This window comes from Pristiophorus japonicus, chromosome 2, assembly GCF_044704955.1.
Source record: "Pristiophorus japonicus isolate sPriJap1 chromosome 2, sPriJap1.hap1, whole genome shotgun sequence".
NCBI classification, from domain to species: Eukaryota; Metazoa; Chordata; class Chondrichthyes; family Pristiophoridae; genus Pristiophorus; species Pristiophorus japonicus.
In genome coordinates this window covers 353,431,452-353,456,070 of record NC_091978.1, presented here as the reverse complement: position 1 = coordinate 353,456,070, position 24,619 = coordinate 353,431,452, and the positions used below count along the sequence as shown (strand labels likewise).

Genomic DNA, 24,619 nt, shown 5'->3' with positions numbered 1-24,619 from the left:
CCTCCCCCACCCCACCCACGCCCCTCCCCGCCCTCCACACCCCCCCCCCCACCCACGCCCCTCCCCGCCCTCCACACCCCAACCCGCCCACTTCCCATCCCCCCACCACCCACGCCCCCCCCCCCACCACCCACGCCCCTCCACACCCCAACCCCCCCACTCCACCTCCCCCACACCCCCCCGCTCCACCTCCCCATCCCCCCACCTACACCACCCCGCACACCTCACCATCCGCCATCAAAAAGGTGACGTTTATTTGTGGAGTTGGGTGGAGCAGCCCAAATTGGATGTTGCATTCTGGCGGGCAAATTTCTTATCATCTTTCTCACACTCAAACAAATGCAGCCCGATCGACACAACCCAAATGAAAAATTTATATTAAGTTATTACAATATTCATGGTGAGAAATCATTGTTCTTTTTGATAAAGAAGCCCATGAGTTTTTATGTGATTTAGTAGTACATCTTTAGTTAGTTGCAGGAACAAGTTCAAACCGCTACCATTGTGTTAATGCAGTTTCATTGACAAGCTGGAGCTCTGGCATCTTGAATGACATAGAATGCGTAAGACTGTGCAGGGAGAATGATCGGACTTCCTGCCGGGAGTGCTTTTCCCATGGTAACCGGCAAGGTCTTGTTGTCCACCATTTTGAGAAGCTCACCGTTGAGTTGAACAGACCTAAGAAACAGACAGAAGTTTTGATATCTCAAGTAGTGCACGTCCTGTTCATTATAGTTTTCTATATTACAACAGTGACTACACTTCAAAAAGTACTTTATTAGCTGTAAAGCACTTTGAGATGTCCGGTGGTCATGAAAGGCACTATATAAATGCAAGTCTTTCTTTCTTCATCTGTCAAATTGTTTCTACATCAATAAAACTTTCCTAAAGCCCAGACTTTTTCTCCTCATATTGCTGTTAAAACCCGATGACTAAATTATTAACTGCAAGTATATCCTTATCCATCTGCAACTAGGTGATTACTTAAGAGTCAGTGAGGATTGGTAACAAGGTAAAGCAAACATTTAATAGCATTTAGTCACTGATGGAGCAATAGTGACCGACATCTATGCTCAATGGACTGGGTACCAGAAACGAGAGATGCCAGCTTTGAGGAAGGTGTGACTAGGGTTACCAACTCTGGTTGGATGTATTCTTGGAGGTTTCATCACATGACCTCCTGCGTCCAACCACCCTAGCCAGTCAAATGGTAGTTTTTTGCCATCTTCAATATTTTTACTGCTAATAAACAAAAGCATTGAAAGAAAATGAAAAAAGAATCACAATTTTTTAATACACTCTGAATTTTTAATTCCTGGAGACTCCAGGACAATCCTGGAGGGTTGGCAACCCTAGATATGACTGAAATGTTTCTACGGACCCGGGAAGGCATTGGAAAAGCCGGTTTTCAGCGCGCAATGCGCATGTGCTGAAAACTGGCTTTTCCGATCTGGAGCTTGACAGATCGTAGCCTGATCGGGAGCGAGGACATTTGTACAGGCAAAATTGCGGGATTTACGCATATCTTGCCCGGCAAATGTCCTCAAAACTCTTGCGCCTGATAAAAGCAAGAGCATAGCCTACTTTTACAGGTATAAGAGTTGAAAAACCTAAAGAAAACATGATTAAAATAAAATTTTAAAAAACATTTATGTTAAAACCCTGCCCACTCAGGTAATGTTATTTTAAACCCTAACCCTAACCTTTTTTTTTAAAAATCGGCAAATTTTTTTTCTTTAAAAAAACATGTATAACAACTTTAATTTCTATTAGTGTATTGTGTAAGGTGTTTTTTAAATGTTTTATGTCATGTTTGTGCATTTTTTTTTCATTCATAGTAATAGGAAATTCGTAAGTTACGAATCTCCTATTACTATGAATGAGAAAATACTTACTTGTGATTGGGTGTCCAGGCCCACGTGACCTCTGCGGATGTCCCGATGTGAACGCGCTGTGACATGCAGTCACGAGAGGCCTCCGGACCGGGATCTTGAGCGGGGGCAGCAGCTTCAGGTATGTGCACATATTATGTCCATTATTTAGTTCTTTGCCCGCGGGAAGTCCTCGAGAGGAATTTCTGCCCCATTGTACTTGAAACAAGACTACGTCCCAATCATAATATACCTTCACTTAAATATTTATTATTACAGTACTAGCAATATTGACTTCTCTACTGTGATAAGTGTCTTTGGTGCACCCAGTAACCAGATCAGATGTAATCAGAAAGAAGGAAGTGAAATCCCCTCAGGGATTTTATTTGTAAACTTATTTGTGTCTTCAATGTTTGTATCTAGATTGAAAAAAGTATACGGGTGTCTCTTTCTACTGAGTTGATTGGTCAGTGGGAAGCTGCTCCGTTTGCAAGTTATCTGAACAATCTGTCGGGACCATCTCGTTGTTCTGCATGTGGTTACAACAGACCACTTCTTGCACTGCTGCCCCACAGCCAACAGCACCCACTCCAATCCATAGCCAGGACACCCCCCGCCCCCCCCACTCCAATCCATAGCCAAGACCCTCCCCCCACACCAATCCATAGCCAGGACCCTCCCCCCCCTACTCCAATCCATAGCCAGGACCCTCCCCCACTACTCCAATCCATAGCCAGAACACCCCCCACAACTCCAATCCATAACCAGGAACCCCCCCCAACTCCAATCCATAGCCAGGAACCCCCACCCCCTTTCCCCCACTCCAATCCACAGCCAGGACCCCCCCCCCCTTCCCCCACTCCAATCCATAGCCAAGACCCCACACTCCAATCCATAACCAGGATCCCCCCCCAACTCCAATCCACAGCCAGGAACTCCCCTTCCCCCACTCCAATCCATAACCATGACCCCCCCCCTTCCCCCACTCCAATCCATAGCCAGGATCCCCCCCACCCCACTCCAATCCATAGCCAGGATTCCCCCACTCCAATCCATAGCCAGGACCCCCCCTACCCTTCCCCACACTCCAATTCATAGTCAGGAACCCCCCCCCCCCACCTTCCCCACACTCCAATTCATAGTCAGGACCCACTTTCCCCACACTCCAATCCATAGCCAGGACCCCCCCTTCCCCACACTCCAATCCATAGCCAGGAGTCCCCCTTCCCCACACTCCAATCCATAACCAGGACCCTCCCTTCCCCACACTCCAATCCATAGCCAGGTCCCCCGCCCCCTCCCCCCCCCACTCCAATCCATAGCCAGGACCGCCCCCCCTCCCCTCACTCCAATCCATAGCCAGAAGCCCCCCACCCTACCGCCACTCCAATTCACAGCCAGTCCACGACCTTCTGCCACCACCATCACTCCTACTCTGTAGCCAGGCCCCCCTCACCCACTCCTAGAAGCCTTTCAGGTCTCTGAACCATACTCTAGCCTCTAATCTTGCCAGACTTCCCTGGACGATCGCAGCTTGCAGTCTTCACCCACACCTGCCATAGTCCCATCAAGTCCTCACCCACTAGGCCTCCCACTTTCCCAGATTCTGGCACACTCTGTCCCGGAGAGAGAGTGGGTGCTTGCCCTCTAAGAGTAGCTGGGACTTGGGACCAGGACACCTGCCTCCAAATAGCCGCCCGAGGAGGTGCTGTCCCTGGCAACTGGTGCAGGCACCTTCCAACGTCAAGGCAGAGACCAAGACTCCTGTGATCTTAAAAACAAGTAAGTAATATCTTGGTGTGGCTGGTTTTATGAATATATTAAATATAAAATGTTTCTGGTTGCAAATAGTGAGCAGTCCCACCAATCAAGTCCCGGAGACCTGCATTTACTTGCTTTTTAATTAACTGAATTATAATTAGCTTCCCCCATACCCAAAGAAATTATAAGGCCATAGGAACTAGCAATTTTATAAATTACGTTCCTTCATTTTGTCTTCCTCATGTAGAGGTAGTCTCAGGTGCTTTGCAGAGGGATGGACTCTGAGCAGAAGTTGGGGGGAGGGGGAGATAATGTTGAGGTGCTGAAAAGAAAAAGGATTTTAAGGGGGCTTTTGAAAATAGTGGAGAAGAAAGACTTGCATTTATATAGCTCCCTTCACGACCACTGGACGTCTCAAAGCACTTTACAGCCAATGAAGTACTTTGGGAGTGTAGTCACTGTTGTAATGTGGGAAAGATGGCAAGGCAGAGGGGAATTCTAGCTTGGCGGCTCTTAGAAAGGCCGCCAATGGCGGAGTGGAGATCACGGGGAAAGAGACGGTGGAGCAGTGTTACAGCAGGGACACATCGTTGGAAGGAGCTAGGGCAGGGAAAGGTCATGGAGCGATCGTGTGATCGCAGAATCGTGGGGTGATGGGGCCGTGGGACCCTATGCAGGCAAAGACAGTGAAGCATTCTAGATAAATAGTAGTTTGTGGACGGTGGAGACCAGCAAGGATAACATTCGACAAGCCAAGCCTCTAGTGACAAACAATAAGTTGTAGTGCCAGCAGCACTGGAGAAGGGGGAGGGGCAGAGGCTAGCAATACTTCAGAGGTTTACGGAGGCTGAACTCTGGGCCAGGCAGTGAAACTCTGTACCTCCAGGCTAAAGATAGCAGCGAGGGAGATTATTCGAGGCCACAGCATCTTTCACGATCTGTCAGGGACCACAGAGGATGGCTTTCGTCTTACAGACATTAAAAGCTGTAGGAAGTTATGACTCACTCGGGACAGGCAGTTGAAGATGGAGGTGCAGAGGTAATGCTGGGTGTCATCACACAGAATATTGTGTCATAGAAACATAGAAAATAGGTGCAGCAGTAGGCCATTCGGCCCTTCGAGCCTGCACCACCATTCAATAAGATCATGGCTGATCATTCACCTCAGTACCCCTTTCCTGCTTTCTCTCCATACACCTAGATCCCTTTGGCCGTAAGGGCCATATCTAACTCCCTCTTGAATATATCCAATGAACTGGCATCAGCAACTCTCTGCGGTAGGGAATTCCACAGGTTAACAACTCTCTGAGTGAAGAAGTTTCTCCTCATCTCAGTCCTAAATAGCTTACCCCTTATCCTTAGACTGTGTCCCCTGGTTCTGGACTTCCCCAACATCAGGAACATTCTTCCTGCATCTAATCTGTCCAGTCCCGTCAGAATTTTAGATGTTTCTATGAGGTTCCCTCTCATTCTTCTAAACTCCAGTGAATAAAGGCCCAGTCGATCCAGTCTCTCCTCATATGTCAGTCAAGCCATCCCGGAAATCAGTCTGGTGAACCTTCGCTGCACTCCCTCAATAGCAAGAATGTCCTTCCTCAGATTAGAAGACCAAAACGGAACACAATATTCCAGGTGAGGCCTCACCAAGGCCCTGTACAACTGCAGTAATACCTCCATGCTCCTATACTCAAATTCTCTAGCTATGAAGGCCAACATACCATTTGCCTTCTTCATCGCCTGCTGTACCTGCATGCCAACTTTCAATGACTGATGTACCATGATACCCAGGTCTTGTTGCACCTCCCCTTTTCCTAATCTGCCGCCATTCAGATAATATTCTACCTTCGTGTTTTTGCCCCCAAAGTGGATAACCTCACATTTATCCATACTATACTGTATCTGCCATGCATTTGCCCATTCACCTAACTTGTCCAAGTCATTCTGCAGCCTCTTAGCGTCCTCCTCACAGCTCACACCACCACCCAGTTTAGTGTCATCTGCAAATTTAGAGATATTACACTCAATTCCTTCATCCAAATCATTAATATATATTGTAAATAGCTGTGGTCCCTGCACTGAGCCCTGTGGCACCCCACTAGTCACTGCCTGCCATTCTGAAAAAGACTCGTTTATCCCAACTCTCTGCTACCTGTCTGCCAACCAGTATCCACCTCAGTACATTACTCCCAATACCATGTGCTTTAATTTTGCACACCAATCTCTTGTGTGGAACCTTGTCAAAAGCCTTTTGAAAGTCCAAATACACCACATCCACTGGTTCTCCCTTGTCCACTCTACATCCTCAAAAAATTCCAGAAGAATTGTCAAGCATGATTTCCCTTTCATAAATCCATGCTGATTTGGACTGATCCTGTCACTGCTTTCCAAATACGCTGTTATTTCATCTTTAATAATTGACTCCAACATTTTCCCCACTACTCATGTCAGGCTAACCGGTCTATAATTACCTGCTTTCTCTCTCCCTCCCTTTTTAAAAAGTGGTGTTACATTAGCTACCCTCCAGTCCATAGGAACTGATCCAGAGTCGATAGACTGTTGGAAAATGATCACCAATGCATCCACTATTTCTAGGGCCACTTCGCTAAGTACTCTAGGATGCAGACTATCAGGCCCCAGGGATTTTATCGGCCTTCAATCCCATCAATTTCACTAACACAATTTCCCACCTAATAAGGATATCCTTCAGTTCCTCCTTCTCACTAGACCCTCGGTCCCCTAGTACTTCCAGAAGGTTATTTGTATCTTCCTTCGTGAAGACAGAACCAAAGTATTTGTTCAACTGGTCTGCCATTTCTTTGTTCCCCATTATAAATTTTCCTGAATCTGACTGCAAGGGACCGACGTTTGTCTTCACTAATCTTTTTCTCTTCATATATCCATAGAAGCTTTTGCAGTCAGTTTTTATGTTCCCGGCAAGCTTCCTCTCATACTCTATTTTCCCTCTCCTAATTAAACCCTTTGTCCTCCTCTGCTGAATTCTAAATTTCTCCCAGTTCTCAGGTTTGCTGCTTTTTCTGGCCAATTTATATGCCTCTTCCTTGGATTTAACACTATCCTTAATTTCCCTTGTTATCCACATTTGAGCCACCTTCCCCGTTTTATTTTTACTCCAGACAGGGTAGGACTGCACGCGCCTAGTTCCATTCAAATCTATCTAATCATAGCCAGAATATCTCCTGCAATGGCTTCTCTTACCACTCCCACATCGTTACCTCTGGTGTCCTCCTTGGCCCCCTCCTGCTCTCATCAATATGCTTGGCGACATCATCCGAAAACAGGGAGTCAGTTTCCACATGTATGCTAACGACACCCAGTTCTACCTCTCCACCAATTCTCTCGACCTCGCCATGGTCTCTAAATTGTCAGACTCCTTGTCCAATATCCAGTACTGAATGAGCAGAAATTTTCTTCAATTAAATATTGGGAAGACCGAAGCCATTGTCTTTGGTCCCCGCCACATACTGCGTTCCCTAGACATTGACTCCATCCGTCTCCCGAGCATCTATCTGAGGCTAAACCAGACTGTTCGCAACCTAGGTGTCATATTTGACCCTGAAATGAGCTTCCGGCCACATATCTGCGACATAACTAAAACCGCTTATTTCCACTGCCGTAACATTGTCCGCCTCAGCTCTTCTGCTGCTGAAACCCTCATCCAATGCCTTTACCTCTAGACTTGACTACTCCAACTCACTCCTGCTGGCTTCCCACATTCTACACTACGTAAACTTGAGGTCATCCAAAACTCGCCAGCCCATGTCCTAACTTGCACCAAATCCCGCTCACCCATTGCCCCTGTGCTCGCCGACCTACATTGGCTCCTGGTTAAGCAACGTCTCGATTTTAAAATTCTCATCCTTGTTTACAAATCCCTCCACGGCCTCACCCCTCCCTATCTCTGTAAACTCCTTCAGCCTCACAACCCCACGAGATGTCTGCACTCCTCAAATTCTGCCCTCCTGAGCATCCATGATTATAATCGCTCAACCATTGGTGGCCGTGCCTTCAGCTGCTTGGGCCCCAAGCTCTGGAACTCCCTAAACCTCTGCGCCTCTCTACGTCTCTTTCCTCATTTAAGATGCTCCTTAAAACCTACCTCTTTAACCAAGCTTTTGGTCATCTGTTGTAACTTCTTCTGTGTCTCGATGTCAATTTATTGGTTTTGTGTTGTCACTACTGTGAAGTGCCTTGACGTTTCGCTACGTCAAAGGTGCTATATAAATAAAAGTTGTTGTTGTTTGACTTTACTGCTGACAGGGCAAATTGAAAGGCCTCAAATAGGAGGATTGGATGTAGCTGCAAGGCAGGCTAGGCATTGAAGGGACTGGTGAGAAAAAGGAAAGCCTTAGTTGGATGCGTTGATTCCATAACTGTTGATAGCCATTCCAACTCAATGACCCTCAATGGTGGAACTACTGCAATTCTCTGTTGGGCCAGAAAGCTGCAATGGTGGAATACTATCAGCAGGGAACCAAGCCCGTTAGTAATCTTCTTGGCTCAGTCAGTCGCACTCTTACCTCTCAATGAAAATAATAGGTTCAAGCCCCACTGCAGGGTTTAAGCACATAATCTAGGCTGAGCATATAGTACAGAGGGAGTGTGGCATGGTTACCGCAAGGCCTGTTCAGATGACATAAATGATCCCAATGCCACTATGCAATGAAGAGCAGTGGCGTTCTCCCGGTATCCTGGCCATATTTATCCTTCAACCAACACCGCTGAAAACAGATGAGCCGGTCATTTATCTCATTGCTGTTTGTGGGACCTTGCTGTGCACAAATTTGCTGCTGCATGTCCCTACAGTACAACAGTAATTAAACTTCAAAAGTACTTCAATGGCTGTGAATAGCTTTGGGATGTCCTGAGGACACAAATGGTGCTAGCAATGGTGGTCACACTCATCATCTTGGCTGAAACAGGATTACATAGCGGGGGGATAGCGAAAAGGATTGCCACGAAAATGGTCCACAGTTTGGTTTCTTCAACCCCGCTTCAAGCAATTTGGAAAAGGGGAAGGAAATGAGAGTGGAACGAGACCTGAAAACAGACACGTTGGCACTACGCAAAACATTAAAAAACATACTTTGGACAACCCAGTCACTGTATTCGTTAAAGGACAAGGTTTGCTTACTGTGAATGTAATCCTTTCTCACTGTTGCCAGGTTGGAGCAAGTACTGAACAGTTTGGTTGAACAACCTACAACACAGGAGGATGCGTTTGTCTTGATTACCCAAGTTCAAAGCAAACATCGTCACTGATCCCTTTCGATAGACTTGGCTGAAAGTGGAAAAAGATAAATGGAATTAGTATAAACTGTCGGCAACCAGGTTGTTCTGGCACCCTTCCCAACCTGAAATGCAGACCAACCTACTTTGGTTCGTACTTGTATATTTCAATGTTTTAGTCACAATACAGTGCGAGAGTTGTGCTCTCCCCTCCCCACACTCCTGCCAGGACACAGATCCCTGTTTATCAGGACAGTGCCAATAGTTTCCAAAAAGTGAAACACGCACACACTCACTCTCACAATCATACACACATGCAGACACACACTCACACATACTCACTCTCACAATCATACACACACTCAGACTCACAATCATACACACACTCACTCTCACAATCATACACACACGGAGACACACTCACTCTCACAATCATACACACACGCAGACACACTCACTCTCACAATCATACACACACTCAGACACACACTCACACAGAGACACACACTCACACACAGACTCATGCACACACTGTCTCACACACACACTCTCAGACACACACACACACACACACACTCCTACTTGGTCACTGCCAAGGACCTCTGGAGAGGGTTTTTGGGACGACAAAGCTCTGCACGAAAGGCTATTAGTGGGGATTCAGAGTAAGTCTTGAGTATGGATAAGAAATTGAATGAAGGGTAAAAAAAACAAAAGGATTTATAGCAGGAATGGGGGCGGGCAAGGAAGAAATACTGAATGGGGTGCCCGGGGATCAGTGTTGGGGCCACAACTGTATCTAATTTAGATCAATAACTTGGATTTAGAAATCAATGCAAAGTGGTCAAATTGGCAGCTGCCATCAACTGGAAGGGGCAGTGAAATTGGAGGAGGCAAAGAGTGTGTTGGACAAAAGATGTAAGTGTGCCGAACATTGGCAGATGGAATGTAATGCAGAGAAGTGTGAAGTACTCTACTTCGAATCCCTTGATCATTTTAAACACCTCAATTATGTCACCCCTCAATCTTCTAAACTCAAAAGGAATACAAGTCACATTTATGTAACCTGTCCTCATCGTTTAACCCTTTAAGCCCTGGTATCATTCTGGTGAATCTGCGTTTTACCACCTTCTTTTACCCACTCCATATGTTCTCTGAGATTCGGTGCCGAAAACTGAACAAGAAAAGGGAGTGGATAAATTACAGATAAACCTGACAAGTAACATTGTGTGAAATTTCTTGCTGACATTTTGCGGGATTATTACAATCTGTTATGCTCATGATAAAGTGATACAACTGAGTACTGCATGCAATGAGTAAGTGTAACCTTAGCTCCTTTAATTAAACTCCAGAGTGCCGGTACAGCATGGGAGGCCAGCTTATATACAGTGCTCCCAAGGGATGCTGGGATCCCTTGAGACTCCAACAGGGTAGGCCCTTTATTGGTGGTGTGATACAGGTTGCCAAGGGTTACATACATATCACAATCCAGAATACCTAGATCTTAAAACTGAAGTGGAAATCTAACTTGCTTCATCTTCCCTAAATAATACAATAGTCAAGCTCTTGCACAGAGAGGGTCTTAATATGAACTGACAAAAATGACAGAAAGGAAAAAAACCTACTGGTCCATCCAGCCTGTCTTTATTGTTTACCCAGAAGAAAACTTTTATATAATTTAACATCAAATTTCAAATTTAATAGTAAAACTCACCTGGGCAGATTGAATCTTGAATTCCACTTTTTCCTGGGGCTCAACCTACTTCCTACTTTACAACAGTGACTAAATTTTAAAAGCACCTCATTGGCTGTAAAGTGCTTCAGGACATCCTGAGGTCGTGAAAGGGTGCTATATAAATGCAAGTCCTTCTGTTTTTTTTTGATTCTGGTGGATGTTAAAGATCCCAAGACACCACTCAAAGAACAGCCGCTTGTTCTCATGGTATCTTGGCCAATGTTCTTCCCTCAACCTCCATCACCAAGAACAGATAACCTGCCCATTGCTGTTTGTGGGGCAGTGTTATGTACAAAATGGCCACCACATTCAACCATATAAGAGATGTCCCAAAATACTTAATCAACAATGAATTGTTTTAAAGTGTAATCCCGAGAGACACGATAACGCCATTTATAAATCTGCGCACTTCCTTTCTCAGCAACAAAGCCGTTTTTTTGAAGTAGGAAATCTAGATTTGCTGTAACATGTTACTTAGCAGCCAAATAATTAGCGAGTGTTCGAATGCAGTGTGCATTATATAACTGCCTCATTGCGAATAGATGCTCTTCGGCTTATATTGAGTGTTTCGTTTCAATAAAACCTGCATGTCTTCAATTCGGAGATTCCTGGGCCCTTTCAGTTGAAGGTTTGCTGAATCTATGATCTTATATTTAACTCTTCATTGAAGACTTTATGAAAAGACAGGGTTGGTAATGGATTTAAAGTACACGTAGAGGCCAATTTAGGAAACAAACAGAAAAAAAAAATCACTGCAGCAACTACAAATGACAACTTCAAATAGCAGCAGTTCAGTTCACTACTTTTCTATCTCGGGTGGATGTAAACGATCCCATGGCACTATTTCGAAGAAGAGCAGGGGAGTTCTCCTCAGTGTCCTAGCCAATATTTATCCCTCAACACAAACCTAAAAACAGATGATCTGGTCATTATGAAATTGCTGTTTGTGGGAGCTTGTTGTGCACAAATTGGCTGCCGCGTTTCCCACATTACAACAGTGACTAAACTTCAGAAGTACTTCATTGGCTGTAAAGCGCTTTGGGACGACCCAGAGTCATCAAAGGCGCTATATAAATGCAGGTTCTTTCTTTCTTCTTATATAGGCATGGGATAAGGTTCTTCACAATTTGCTTCTAGCTACCTGATCAATAAACAGACTGAAGTGAAACCCTGACTTTGTAGCCTGGGACTTCCATCATGACTCCATGGCAACAGCAGCAACCATTTAATGCAATTAAAATGCATCCCATCAACGCACAAAATGCTGGAGGGCAGCGGTAGGTGAGAACAGTATTCAGGGTGATTCATTACCTATTGGGGTTGGTGCAATGCATGTACACACGCAGTGTTCCACTGCTGCCTTCATCACTGTGTACAGCAGATACATTCAGCACCTTGGTGCCTACAAGCCTTTTGTAAATCAGAGAAAGCCAGTAATCCTGCACAGAACAGAAACAAGGATTAGACACGTGTTATAGGCAGGAACTTCTAAAGATTAGGAGACAGATACTAAAATGTAAGATGTTGAAGGAGGCTACAGTCAATGCCAGGACACCATTCACGCAAGCCACCAACAATGGAGCTGCATTTAGCAGTTTCTTAACAAATTTAGTATCGTAGTTATGTTACTGGACTAGTAATCCTGAATTGAATGCGAGTTCCAATCCCACCATGGCAGATGGAGAATTCAGTTGAAACAAAAATCTGGAAATAAAACGTTGGTTTCAGTAAAAGTGTCATAAAGACCCAATTGGTTCACTAATGTCCTTTAGGGAAGAAAACCTGCCGTCCTTAACCCAATCATGCCTTATGTGACTCATCCCACACCAATGTGGTTAACTCTTAATTGCCTTCTGAAGTGGCCTAGCAAGCCACTAAGTTGTGTATTAAACTGTTACCAGCAGTTGAATAAGGCCCACCATCATCTTCTCGAGGGAAATCAGGGATGGGCAAAGATGCCAGCCTTGCCAGTGACGCCCGCATCTCAAGAATGCATTTTTAAAACTACAATTGGAAGCGAGGTACAATGATTTTCTCCATTAGTGAAAGTTCTTTGATAATAATCTATTGATCCCATGAGTTGTGTTTTTTTTTAAAAAGGGATCTGAAAGATGAGTGGAGTGGGAGTGGGATGAGTTCAATAGCTCTACCAAAAAGAGCTAGCGCAGGCATGATGGGCCAAATGGCCTCCTTCTGTCCTGTAGGATTCTATGATCAAGCATCAACTCCCACTAAATATCATATTCTCTCCTTTAAATCCTTCATACTGTCAACATTTAGGTTTACTCACAATTAATACTCAGATAAAAACGCTTGATTTGATGTTGGACGTACTTGTAATTTGGCGAGCAGCATTTGCATCTTTCATTGCCTACAAACCAAATGATGAAGAGACACCAGCAATAGTAACTTTAGTAGGTGACGTGCAGCAGATCAGTTGTCTCTCTCCTTTAATGGAATATCTGACCTCCATGTACTACATCAAGAGACCGGTTACCTGAGTCTAACAAACTGATATCCAGATTCAAAACACTAATAATGATTGGGGTGCAGTCAGCACATCTTAATTTATATACCCTCCTTCCAAATGGTGTCCCCATCCCATGATCCTCACATCTCGGGGCGGAGGCAGAAAAATATTTTCTCCTGCATAATTTTGAATTGTTGCAATGGCGCATTCTGGTTCATTTTGGATAGCCTCTTGTTGGCTGACACAGATACGATGGAAGGACTGCAGGAAATCGAATAAGGCCAGGATGATCTCCTGGACTAGTTTCGATCGCCTGGATGGGTCGGAGAGGAATTTTCCCAGATTTTTTCCCCCCCAATTGGCCTGTGTTTTTATCTGGTTTTTGCCTCTCCCAGGAGATCACATGGCTCCGGTTAGAGTGGAGTGTAGAATGTTTCAGTATAAGGGGTGTTGCAGTGGTGTGGGGCGGACTGGTTGGGCTGGGTGGACTTTGCCTTTCCGCCATTGTTCATAGGTTTATATGTAGCCTTCAGGGCTGCTGACCGAGGGCCATGCGGCTCTTTGTCGGCCGGCGCGGACACAATGGGCCGAAATGGCCTCCTTCTGCGCTGTAAATTTCTATGTTTCTATTTTAAACCCACGTTTGATGTCACAATTGAAAGATATTCTTAAAAAAACATGATGTCCAATATTTTTATAACGACTAAACGTAATTGTTCAAAGATTTTTTTTTTTCTCCTGGGCTGCTTGCAGCAGTGTTCTGGAGACAGAGCTTTTATATTCCAGCGATTCCAGGCCAGTCCTGGAGGGTTGGCAACCCTATTTTCACTCACTTCCACTCAGTGCCACAGCCCACTCCTGCCGCTCAGAGGGGAGCGGGAGTTCTGAAGTCAGCAATCCCGATCTTGCAAACCTTTGAGAGAATGCCTACCCGCAGGAGAATATCACTCCCACAAAGGCAAGAGGGCGGAGGGACACCAGGAAGTTATAAATTACAAACGCAAGCAAATTGTTTGTGATAAATAGTGATAAATGGGTTTGATCTAATAGCCATTACAGCGATGTGGTTGCAAGATGACAATAGAAAAATTATGAAACACAAGGAGGCCTTTCAGCCCATTGAGAGGTGAGCTCATTAAAACATATAAAATTCTGAGAGGGATTGACAGGGTAGATGCTGAGAGGTTGTTTCCCCTGGCTGGAGAGTGTAGAACTAGAGGGCATAGGCTCAGGATAAGGGGCCGGCCTTTTAAGACTAAGATGAGGAGGAATTTCTTCACTCAGAGGGTTGTGAATCTTTGGAATTCTGTGCTGTGGATGCTCAGTCATTAAGTATATTCAATGCTGATATAGATAGATTTTTGGACACCAGAATAATTAAGGAATAGGGTGGGAAAATTGAGTTGAGGTCAAAGATCATATCAAATGGCAGAGCAGGCTTGAGGGGCCGTATGGCCTACTACTCCTAATTCTTATGTTCGTATGTTTTGATTTAACAACTCGTGCCAGCATTGAGCACTCCCAAGTCAGCTGGAGGGTACCCCCTCACCCAATGAAATTTAGGCTCTTTCTAAGTAGGTCTCAACCCCACAAAATTTCCCTTAAGTGCAACATTTTTCAAGGCTATCCTTACAACCAGTGAAATGGCCAGTCCCACTGCCCAAACCGATTTCCTGATAGAAACATATTTTCTTTATGATTGAGTGTCATGGGCAAGAGAGCAAGGTCACAAGAGAGAGAAAGAGAGAGAGAGAGAGTGAGCACAAGAGAGAGAAAAATAAAGCTTTCATGTCAAATCTGAGCAACATTCAGACCCAGGTCCTAGAGGCAGAAATGCAATGCTGTAACTGTGCCAACCAGCATTCAGCAAAGACTGTGTTACACACTTTCTTTCGCCCCAACAAAAGAGTTCAAGGTGGAGCACCTTGCTATCATGTGGCAATCTAGTGGCCAAGAGGAACAGGTTGGTTCAGGGAGCTCCACTGATCATAGATATGGTCCATGGTGTCCCAAGCAGTGCCTTGGTTGATGGGCCTGTGGACATGGCTGAATGAGATGGCAGAGCCTGTCTCGTGGTCCAGTCTGAGACTTTCAAGCTATGCCCATATACCAGTTGGGCCTGGGATGTTAAAATTCGGTCTCAAGGCGAATGTTCCAGTGCTAAAGGTGACAATGCTAAAAGAAAACAGGACACACTTATTGGTCTTGCTTTACTTACCACCTGTGCAAACTGGATGCTTTATCAACCCAAGAGTCTTTGGGTTAGGTACTGGTTAAACCAGCAGCAAAATACATACTATTCCTGAAATGGCACTGGACATTTACAACGCAACGGCCAGTGAATGTTAGTTTAAATGGATTTTTTAAATATTTTGAATTATGAAGTCACCTTACTTTATTAAACACAGAACTATACATACGGGCAATGGGTCAAGATTCACATCCACCAGCTGGTAATATCCAATGCCAAACAAAACCTGTCTGATGACAACATCAATGCCTAATTTAGCTGACAGTCCAAGTTTGTCCAACCACCTGTAAAACAATGCAAAGTAGATGACAACCTGTGGTGATGATAATTGTCCTTAAAATTCAGCTCATATTTCTGAACTGTAAACAGAGTGAGATTTTGCAGAGCTAATTTGATTTAATTCTCAGACCAGCTCAAGCTTTTTTCTACAATTGAGTGCCATTCTGCTGGTTAAAGAACAGTCCTAAGTGACGTGAGTAGCAATCTCCAATGCCGATACTCAAGCTCCCTACAGTATTATACAGTATTCTGTAGGCTTGATGGGATCATCATTTGACAGTGGTAGAAGGGCAGATCATCGAAATGTTCAATTTACCATTAGTTTTAATGCTAGTTTTGTTATTTATTTGCTCACGGGATGTGGGCATCGCTGGCAAGAAAACTGGAGGCCCGTCAATCAGTTTCCAAAGCACCTTAGATGCCTTGTAGTAATTCATTGCCAATACCTAATTGCCCTTGAGAAGCTGGCGGTGACCCACCTTCTTGAAGTGCTGCAGTCCGTGTGGTGACGGTACTCCCACAGTGCTGACATTGTCGTCGTGGTTTGGTACAACAGCTCGCTGGGCCATTTCAGAGGCCAGTTAAGAGTCAACCACACTGCTGTGGGTCTGGAGTCACATATAGGCCAGACCGGGTAAGGATGGCAGATTTCCTTCCGCACAGGGCATTAGTGAACCAGACAATCTGGTAGTTTCATGGTCACCATTACTGACACTAGCTTTTTAATTCTAGATTTATTTAATTATTTAAATTCCCTAGCTGCTATGGTGGGATGTGAACTCCCATCTCTGGATCATTAGTCCAGGCCTCTGGATTACTAATTCCCTAATCACAATGTTACCATGCCCCACTTTGAAAAAGAACAATATTTCATCAGCGAGCAGCCAAGGAAACCAGTAGGTCCCCAGTCAATGATAATTAGCGGTTCCAAGTTGTAGTGGCCGGAAGTGTGCTACACATGACCTCAGCACCCATCCCCCAGTTAAACAAGGGGAATATAGCCAGAATTCCCACTGCTATCCTGCAGAAGTGCAATGTGGATGTTGGGGAAAGGACAAGATTGAGTTTGGCTGTGATGCCAGTCAAGGCTCACACATGACTAATGACCAGTTGGCTGGCGTACTGGAGGGTGACTGTCACTCATGCAGCTGAACCTCACAGCAACGAGTCAAGGACTGGAGGCCAGTCAATCAGTTTCCAAAGCCCCTTAGATACCTAGTAGTAATTTTGTTGCACTTGTTCATCTTGAGAGAGGGAGAGAAATTACAAATACATATTAGAGGGTATTTCAGTTTGTCATTTGAGTCATTTTTATGCAGTTTCTAAAACAGGGTTGTTGCAAATGTTCCTTGAAACTGGGGGCTGGGAAGGGGGGGGGCGCGGGGGGAGTGTGAAAATGTTGATAACTTTATCCAAGGGAAAAGCAATGATAAAAGTTTTAAAGCTATTCAGTGCAATGGCTATTTCTGGTGATGGTCTGAGATTCATGCTGAACATCAGGAGCCCAGGAGTGCACAGTGAATTAGAAACTGGGCCTTTCACCTCTGGTTAAATTGGTACAATCCAGTCAGACCAATGGGATGAAAGTCTCTCTGCCGGCTATCAGGGTCCGACACCAATTGAGTTTGGGCAGTCTCAATCCAGCTTCGTTTGGGGGGTGGCAGTGGGGGTGAGGAAGAGGTAGAATGAGTGTCACAGCACATAAATGCCCACACGTGCCAAGGGGTAGCTGAAGAGGGAACATTATTACTGATGCAGCAGGATGGTCTTCTGAGGGAAGGCTTAACCCATGTTATGGAGCAGACCAAGGAGAGTTATATGCTACATCTGGTTACAGATACTGGAAGATACAAATGCATTTACTACTGCACTAAAAATAACGAATGCGCTTATTTGTATTGCAAAAATGAGCAACATGCTCCATCCTTTATTTCTGATTGGTCCGCACCACGTTCATGGAATGATTCGGCCGAGAGGGAAGCAGAACTTGACAGTGGGCGGGGCTTGCCGCCTGTCAGTCAAAAAAGTGCAGTACAAATAGTTACATCGAAAAATAACAGAGGAATTTACCCTCCCTCCCCCCAAGCTACTTGCAGGATAATAGGTGTTTGCTACTCACATAAAACCAGCAACGTATTTGTCTGACAGATCAGGAGCTCCTCCTCCAAAAGCTGAACTGGTCTCCCCCAACCACACCTTCTTATCAGGGACAGTGCTAGCCACAACCTGCGGAAAAAGAAAAAAAGTTTAAAAAGGTTACCTCAGTGTGTAGATCAATACCATTCGTGGCTGAACAATGCTAAAACAAACCTAGCGATATATTTAGAGTCAGCGTTGGCAAATGTAAATGCACGGTCTGTTCCATGACCCAGATGCCAGAGAAGCTAAGAGAGGAAGTGATGATCTAGATCTGGTATTAGTAAACGACCCGCGCAACGTATGGGAAATTGAGGCCCTGCCAACCCTTGATTGCAGTTATCAAACTCAACATGATCTGGCACTCAGCGATACCAGAGATCAGAAGCCATATGTACAACTTGAAAATAACTCATTTCAAAATGAAGGAATGGAGAGAGACTACAAAATTCTGCGGTGCAGAGGGATCTGGGTGTCCTCGTACATGAAACACAAAAAGTTAGCAAGCGGGTACAGCAAGTAATTAGGAAAGCAAATGGAATGTTGGCCTTTATTGCAAGGAGGATAGCGTTTAAAAATAGGGAAGTCTTGTTACAACTATTGGTGAGACCACACCTAAAGTTCCGCGTACAGTTTTGCTCTCCTTATTTAAGGAGGGATATACTTGCATTGGAGGCAGTTCAGAGAAGGTTCACTCAGTTGATTCCGGAGATAAAGGGGTTGTCTTATGAGGAAAGGTTGAGCAGGTTGGGCCTGTAGTTTTTGGAGTCTAGAAGAATGAGAGGTGATCTTATTGAAACGTCTAAGATTCTGAGGGGGCTTGACGGGGTAGATGCTGAGAGGAAGTTTCCCCTCGTGGGGGAATCTAGAACTAGGGGGCACAGTTTTAGAATAAGGTATTGCCCATTTAAGACAGATGAGGAGGAATTTCTTCACTCGGGTTCATGAATCTTTGGAATTCATTACCCCAGAGAGGTGTGGAGGCTGGGTCATTGAATATATGCAAGGCTGAGATAGACAGATTCTTGAATGATAGGGAAGTCACGGGTTATGGGGAACAGGCAGGAAAGTGGAGTTGAGGCCAAGATCAGATCAGCCATGATCTTATTGAATGGCAGAGCAGAATCGAGGGGCCGTATGGCCTAATTTCTTCTTTCTACGAATATTTCTTATGTTCGTATGACCCAATTAAGCAAATTGATTGAGGGAAGCTGTTCAACAACCCCACAAAATGATCTGAGCAAAAAAGATTTTTTATCTAAAAGGAAAAGTTTAAGGAGGAAAATCATGCTGTCCAATGCTGTCGACAATACAGCTCATATATGCTTGGTTTCTCCATCTAGATAGCAATGATAATAGCTGGGGGGGTCGAACATATAATCTTTAGTGACAAGTTTCCATCAATTACTCCCCCCCCAAATGTTCGTTAATGTTTTTGCCGGAGATAGTGTGTTTGACTAGCCATTGAACGTGAATATTTTGCTTACCTTAAAAATTTTATTAATTTTAAGCTTGAGGCTGTCCAACACCTTGGGGCTCAGAAAGTCTTTCAGCGATGTATTCCGCCCATTCACGTAATAACTGGGAAAGAACAAGCTATTTTATTGGCACTGTATGCATGTCAGATGATACAAGCAATGCAAGCCAGTGAATGCTTGCCTCCGATTACAGAAAGGCTGGACTTAGCTCTTTCCAGGGGTTGAGTTTAATTACTCTAACTCCATAGACATTAATAAACAACATTGAAGATGGTGGGTGCAGGCTGCTTTGCTTCCAGACCTTCTGTTCAGTTCCTGGCTGTTGTGTAGGCATGCCTGTTCACTGTGTGATGTCTGTAACATTGTTATGCCACATTGAATGTACTCTTGTACTGTACACACCTTACCGGTACACCAGAGGGTGCTGTTGCTGGAAACCCAGGGGTTGCCTGCACACTGCAGGTAACCCAGTATAAAAGGGAACTCACAGCTTGTTGTCGTCACTCAGGAGCTGCTAATAAAGGACTGCAGCTCTGCACAGTTTAAGCACCATACCCTGCCTACATACGCTACACTGGCAACCTGCCAATCTCCAGCACACCATGACACATCACTAGACATCCTTAAACATCACCTTTTCCTCTTCTCTTTCCACCACCTCCAAAATATGTCCCAATACTCTTAGGAATATCGAACTGTGAAGATTGGGAGGGACCATCTCCATTTATCAAGCTGGTCATAAAGGTCACAAATGTTCATATCCTACTTTTTGTCTCATACCCTTCAATATCCCTATCAGCCAGAAAATGTATCCATAACTCAGTGAGATTTATAACTGCATCCCTGGCTCATCTATACCACATAATCACCAATTCTCTGTGTAGGATGTTATACTTTAACTGAGTCTGGATCCCCATGTCCGAGAGCTCATGTTGAAAGGAATCGGTAAACTGGATTGCAGAAGGATGTTCGATATTAAGATCTTAAATAACTTAGTAACATCCTCTGAGCCACGTGAACATCTTCAATACCCACAATCACTTCTCAAAGCACTAATGCCCAATCCCAGTCATCTGAAGAAAGGTCATCGACCCAAAATGTTAACCCTACTTCCTCTCCACAGACGCTGCCTGACCTGCTGAGATTTCCAGCATTTTCTGTTTTTGTATCAACTTTAGTTGCCCTTTTTTATACTCCCTCCAAGGCCAGTAATGGGAATGGCCTTTTAATCTAGTTTTAGAATCGGTGCCCAGAACCTCACAGAGTTCTCAAGGCGAGGGAAGATCAGAGCTCACACTATTATCACAAAGCATCACTTCCTCGACTTGTACTCGATCCCTTGAGCTAGGGCTGTGCAATGGCACGAGGCCCCGAACGGATCCAGTGAATATTTAGTATAATTGTCTAGTAAAATGTAAGGGCCCCAAACCAGACCTTTGCACAAGTAAATGGCACCCCTGCCTTGAGCTATACATCCCTGCTTTGAGCATAAGAATAAAGATGTCTTACTGCAATTATATAGGGTCCTGGTGATACTGCACCTGGAGTATTGTGTAAAGTTTTGTTCTTCTTACCTAAGGAAGAATATACGTGCAACGAAGGTTCACCAGACTGATTCCTGGGATTGGGGGATTGTCCTCTGAGTAGAGATTGAGTAGACTAAGCCTCTATTCTCTAGGGTTTAGAAGAATGAGAGGTGATCTCATTGAAACATACAAAATTCTTGCAGGACTTGACAGGGTAGATGCATGAATGATGTTTCCTCTGGCTGAGGAGTCTAGAACCAGGGGTCACAGTGTCAGGATAAAGGGTCGGCCATTTAGGACTGAGATGAGGAGAAAGGTCTTCACTCGGAGGGTGGTGAATCTTTGGAATTCTCTATCCCAGAGGGCGCTGGAGGCTCAGTTGAGTATATTCAAGACCGAGATCAATAGGTTTTTGGATATTAAGGGAATCAAGGGATATGGGGATAGTGCAGGCAAGTAGAGTGGATCAGTCATGATCTGATTAAATGGTGGAGCAGGCTCGAGGGGCCAAATGGCCTACTCCTGCTCCTATTTCTTATATTATGTTCTTATGTTCTTATCCGAAGATCCCGTTTGCCTTTCTCAATGCCCCTTCATGTTGTACCAACAGTTTCTAGTCAAAGCTGAAATGCATCATTGTGTGTACAAAATGGTGACTTACTGGTGCCAGGTGACTGCATCAAGGACGTTCCCTCCAGTTTCAAGAAACCTAAGACAAAATAAGGAAAAAAAACACCAAATATTATTAGAGTTAAAAGATAAATTTGGAACAAAAAAAAAATCAAACTCAGAATTGTGATTTGTTTAAATTTGTTCATAGGATGTGGGTGTCACTGGCATGGCCAGCATTTCTTGCCCATCCCTAATTGCTCTTGAGAGGGTGAGCCATCATTTCAGAGAGCAGTTAAGAGTCAGCTGTGGGTCTGGAGTCAGACCAGGTAAGGACGGCAGATTTCCTTCCTTAAAAAGGACATTAGTGAACCAGATGTGTTTTTACGACAATCCGATAGTTTCATGGTCACCATTACTGATACTGGTTTTTTAATTCCAGATTTATTTAATGAACTGAATTTAAATTCCCCAGCTGCCGTGGTGAGGTTTGAACTCATGTCTCCCGATAATTCGTCCAGACCTATAGATTACTAGACCAGTAATCATAACCATTATGCTAATGTACCCTTGCTGTACCCCAACCTCTGTCGTTGAGCTGCAGTACGCGGACGACGCCTGCGTCTGCGCACAGTCTGAGGCTGAACTCCAGGATATAGTCAATGTATTCGCCTAGGCATATGAAAGCATGGGCCTTATGCTTAACATCCGTAAGACAAAGGTCCTCCACCAGCCTGTCCTCGCCGCACAGCACTGCCCTTCAGTTATCAAGATTCACGGCGCTGCCCTCGACAATGTGGACCATTTTCCATATCTCGGGAGCCTCCTATCAACAAAGGCAGACATTGATGCGGAGATTCAACATCGCCTCCAGTGCGCCAGTGCAGCCTTCGGCCGCCTGAGGAAAGAGTGTTTGAAGACCAGGCCCTCAAATCTACCACAAAGCTCATGGTCTCCAGGGCTGTAGTAATACCCGCCCTCCTGTATGGATCTGAGGCATGGACGATATGTATAGAAGGCACCTCAAGTTGCTGGAGATAAATCACCAACGATGTCTCCGCAAGATCCTGCAAATCCCCTGGGAGGACAGCCACACCAACATCAGTGTCCTCGCCCAGGCTAACATCCCCAGCATTGAAGCACCAATCACACTCGATCAGCTTCGCTGGGCAGGCCACATAGTTCGCGTGCCAGACATGAGACTCCCTAAGCCAATGCTCTATACGGAGCTCCTTCATGGCAAAAGAGCCAAAAGTGGGCAGCGGAAGCATTACAAGGACACCCTCAAAGCCTCCCTGGTAAAGTGCGACATCACCACTGACACCTGGGAGACCCTGGCCGAACACTGCCCTAGGTGGAGAAAGTGCATCTGGGAGGGCGTTGAGCTCTTCGAGTCTCAATGCAAAGAGCGTGAAGAGGTCAGGCGCAGGCAGCGGCAAACCAGTCCCATCCACCCCTTCCCTTGATGAATGTCTGTCCCACCTGTACCAGGGTCTGTGGCTTTCGTATTGGACTGGTCAGCCACCAAAGAACTCACTTTAGGAGTGGATGTCTTCCTCGATTCCGAGGGACTGCCTATGATGATGATGTAATAAAGTCATTATTTTGAGAATTATAGAGGATAATGCAGCATCAATGGTTTGATGTGATGTTTAGATTACCCAACATTCTCGCCTCAACTACGCCATGTAGCACGAGTTACACATTTTAACCCCTCTTTGGGTAAAGAGTTTCCCTCCAAGTCACACACCATCCTGACCTGGCCATATATTGCCGTTCCTTTCATTGTCGCTGGGTCACAATCCTGGAACTCCCTACCTTACAGAACCTTCACCACACGGACTTCAAGAAGGTGGCCCACCATCTTCTCAGGATAACTAGGAATGAGCAATATATGCTGGCCTTACCAGCACATCCCGAAAAAAACAACAGGCAAAGAGCAAAATGACCAAAAGGTAATGAGAAAAAACCACAGGTAATGAAAGAATCACAGACAAGGGAAGTGAATCTAAATAAGAGACAAACTGATTGGGGGGGGGGGGGGACACAAGGAATGAAAGCTTCTGTTTCTTTCCTTTAGGGTTTTAGTGTTTATTTGATCTTAGCTGACTGGTACTATCTTTATGCAGAGGGAGTTCTCTGCCATGCTGACCATTTCAAACTGCTAGACAGACACGCAAAGTTGACCTTTGAACCGTGACCCCACTCCTCCCGCTCTGTGTTGAGGATTGGCTTATCGCACTGGCAATCTAAACTGGCATCACACCCTCCCCCTAAAGTGTGCAAGAGTCATGGCAATGCATTGTCTGACAAGCTAGTTCCTGTTGCACAAGCAGAAACCTTTCTAACATGACAGGTGCAAATGTTTCTCAAGTCTATTAACAGACCCTGTTGTCTTAAATGGATGTGGCATTGCAAGAAACAATTCTGTTCGCCGCTTCATCTAGTCCCAACTTGTGGGCCGAACCAACATTTCCAGATAGGCCTCATCTGCTCCCTCAGGTGGACATGCAAGATCCCATGGCACTATTCGAAGAACAAGGGAGTTCTCCCTGGTGTCCTGGCCAATATTTGTCCCTCAAACATCATCACTAAAACAGAGTAGCTGGTCATTTATCTCACTGTGTTCCTGGGATCTTGCTGTACTGCTGTGTTTCCCTACATTACAACAGTGACTACACTTCAGCAGTATTTCATTGTCCGTGAAGTGCATTGGGATGCCCTGAGAGTGTGAAAGAGGTTGTTTAAATGAACATTCTTTGTTTTCATTACCTCCAAATTCCTTGTTGGCCAAATATCTCGAACTGCAAAGCACGGGTTCCTTTTATACACACTGCCTCGTTGGAGGAGTAGACCACAGGGCAAGCATTATGAATGAGCACTACCAGCATGAAACCTTGCCAGCCAGCAGGGCATGTTGGGACACCTCTGGCAATTAATGGGTAAAAAGAATCATGGGAGCATGCCTATGATTTCCTGATTTATGCTCCCGGTGGGCATGGGTTCGATCTTGGAGCAGACATTTGGAATATTGATGGCTAACTCACCCTTTTAGCAGGGTGATTATTGGTCGTTTCCTAGGCTGCCCGATATCAGGTCCATACAGCCCTGTGTGTTCGAAGGCCTTGAATGTGTGCAGCAGATTGTGCAAGTGCTGGAAGTCTTTACCGAGCTGGGTGCCTTGAATTTTTATGTGAGCCTTCTTTCTAAAACTGTTGGGCTCTGTGAACACAAGAGAGAAAAAAAATCACAGAGTGAC

General features: G+C 45.0%; 1 protein-coding gene across 1 annotated transcript in view; it reads right to left on the bottom strand.

Annotated features, from left to right (window-relative positions):
• Positions 1-220: 220 nt before the first annotated feature.
• Positions 221-24,619, bottom strand: part of hpse (heparanase) — a 39,426-nt gene continuing 15,027 nt past the window's right edge. The window contains exons 5-12 of the mRNA XM_070872400.1: positions 24,408-24,582; positions 21,413-21,460; positions 19,235-19,328; positions 17,731-17,837; positions 15,502-15,616; positions 11,923-12,050; positions 8,785-8,931; positions 221-678 (exon numbers count right to left, since the gene is read on the bottom strand). Coding sequence (XP_070728501.1) covers positions 519-678; positions 8,785-8,931; positions 11,923-12,050; positions 15,502-15,616; positions 17,731-17,837; positions 19,235-19,328; positions 21,413-21,460; positions 24,408-24,582 — 974 coding nt within the window. The 3' untranslated portion in view covers positions 221-518. The remainder of the gene's footprint in view (positions 679-8,784; positions 8,932-11,922; positions 12,051-15,501; positions 15,617-17,730; positions 17,838-19,234; positions 19,329-21,412; positions 21,461-24,407; positions 24,583-24,619) is intronic.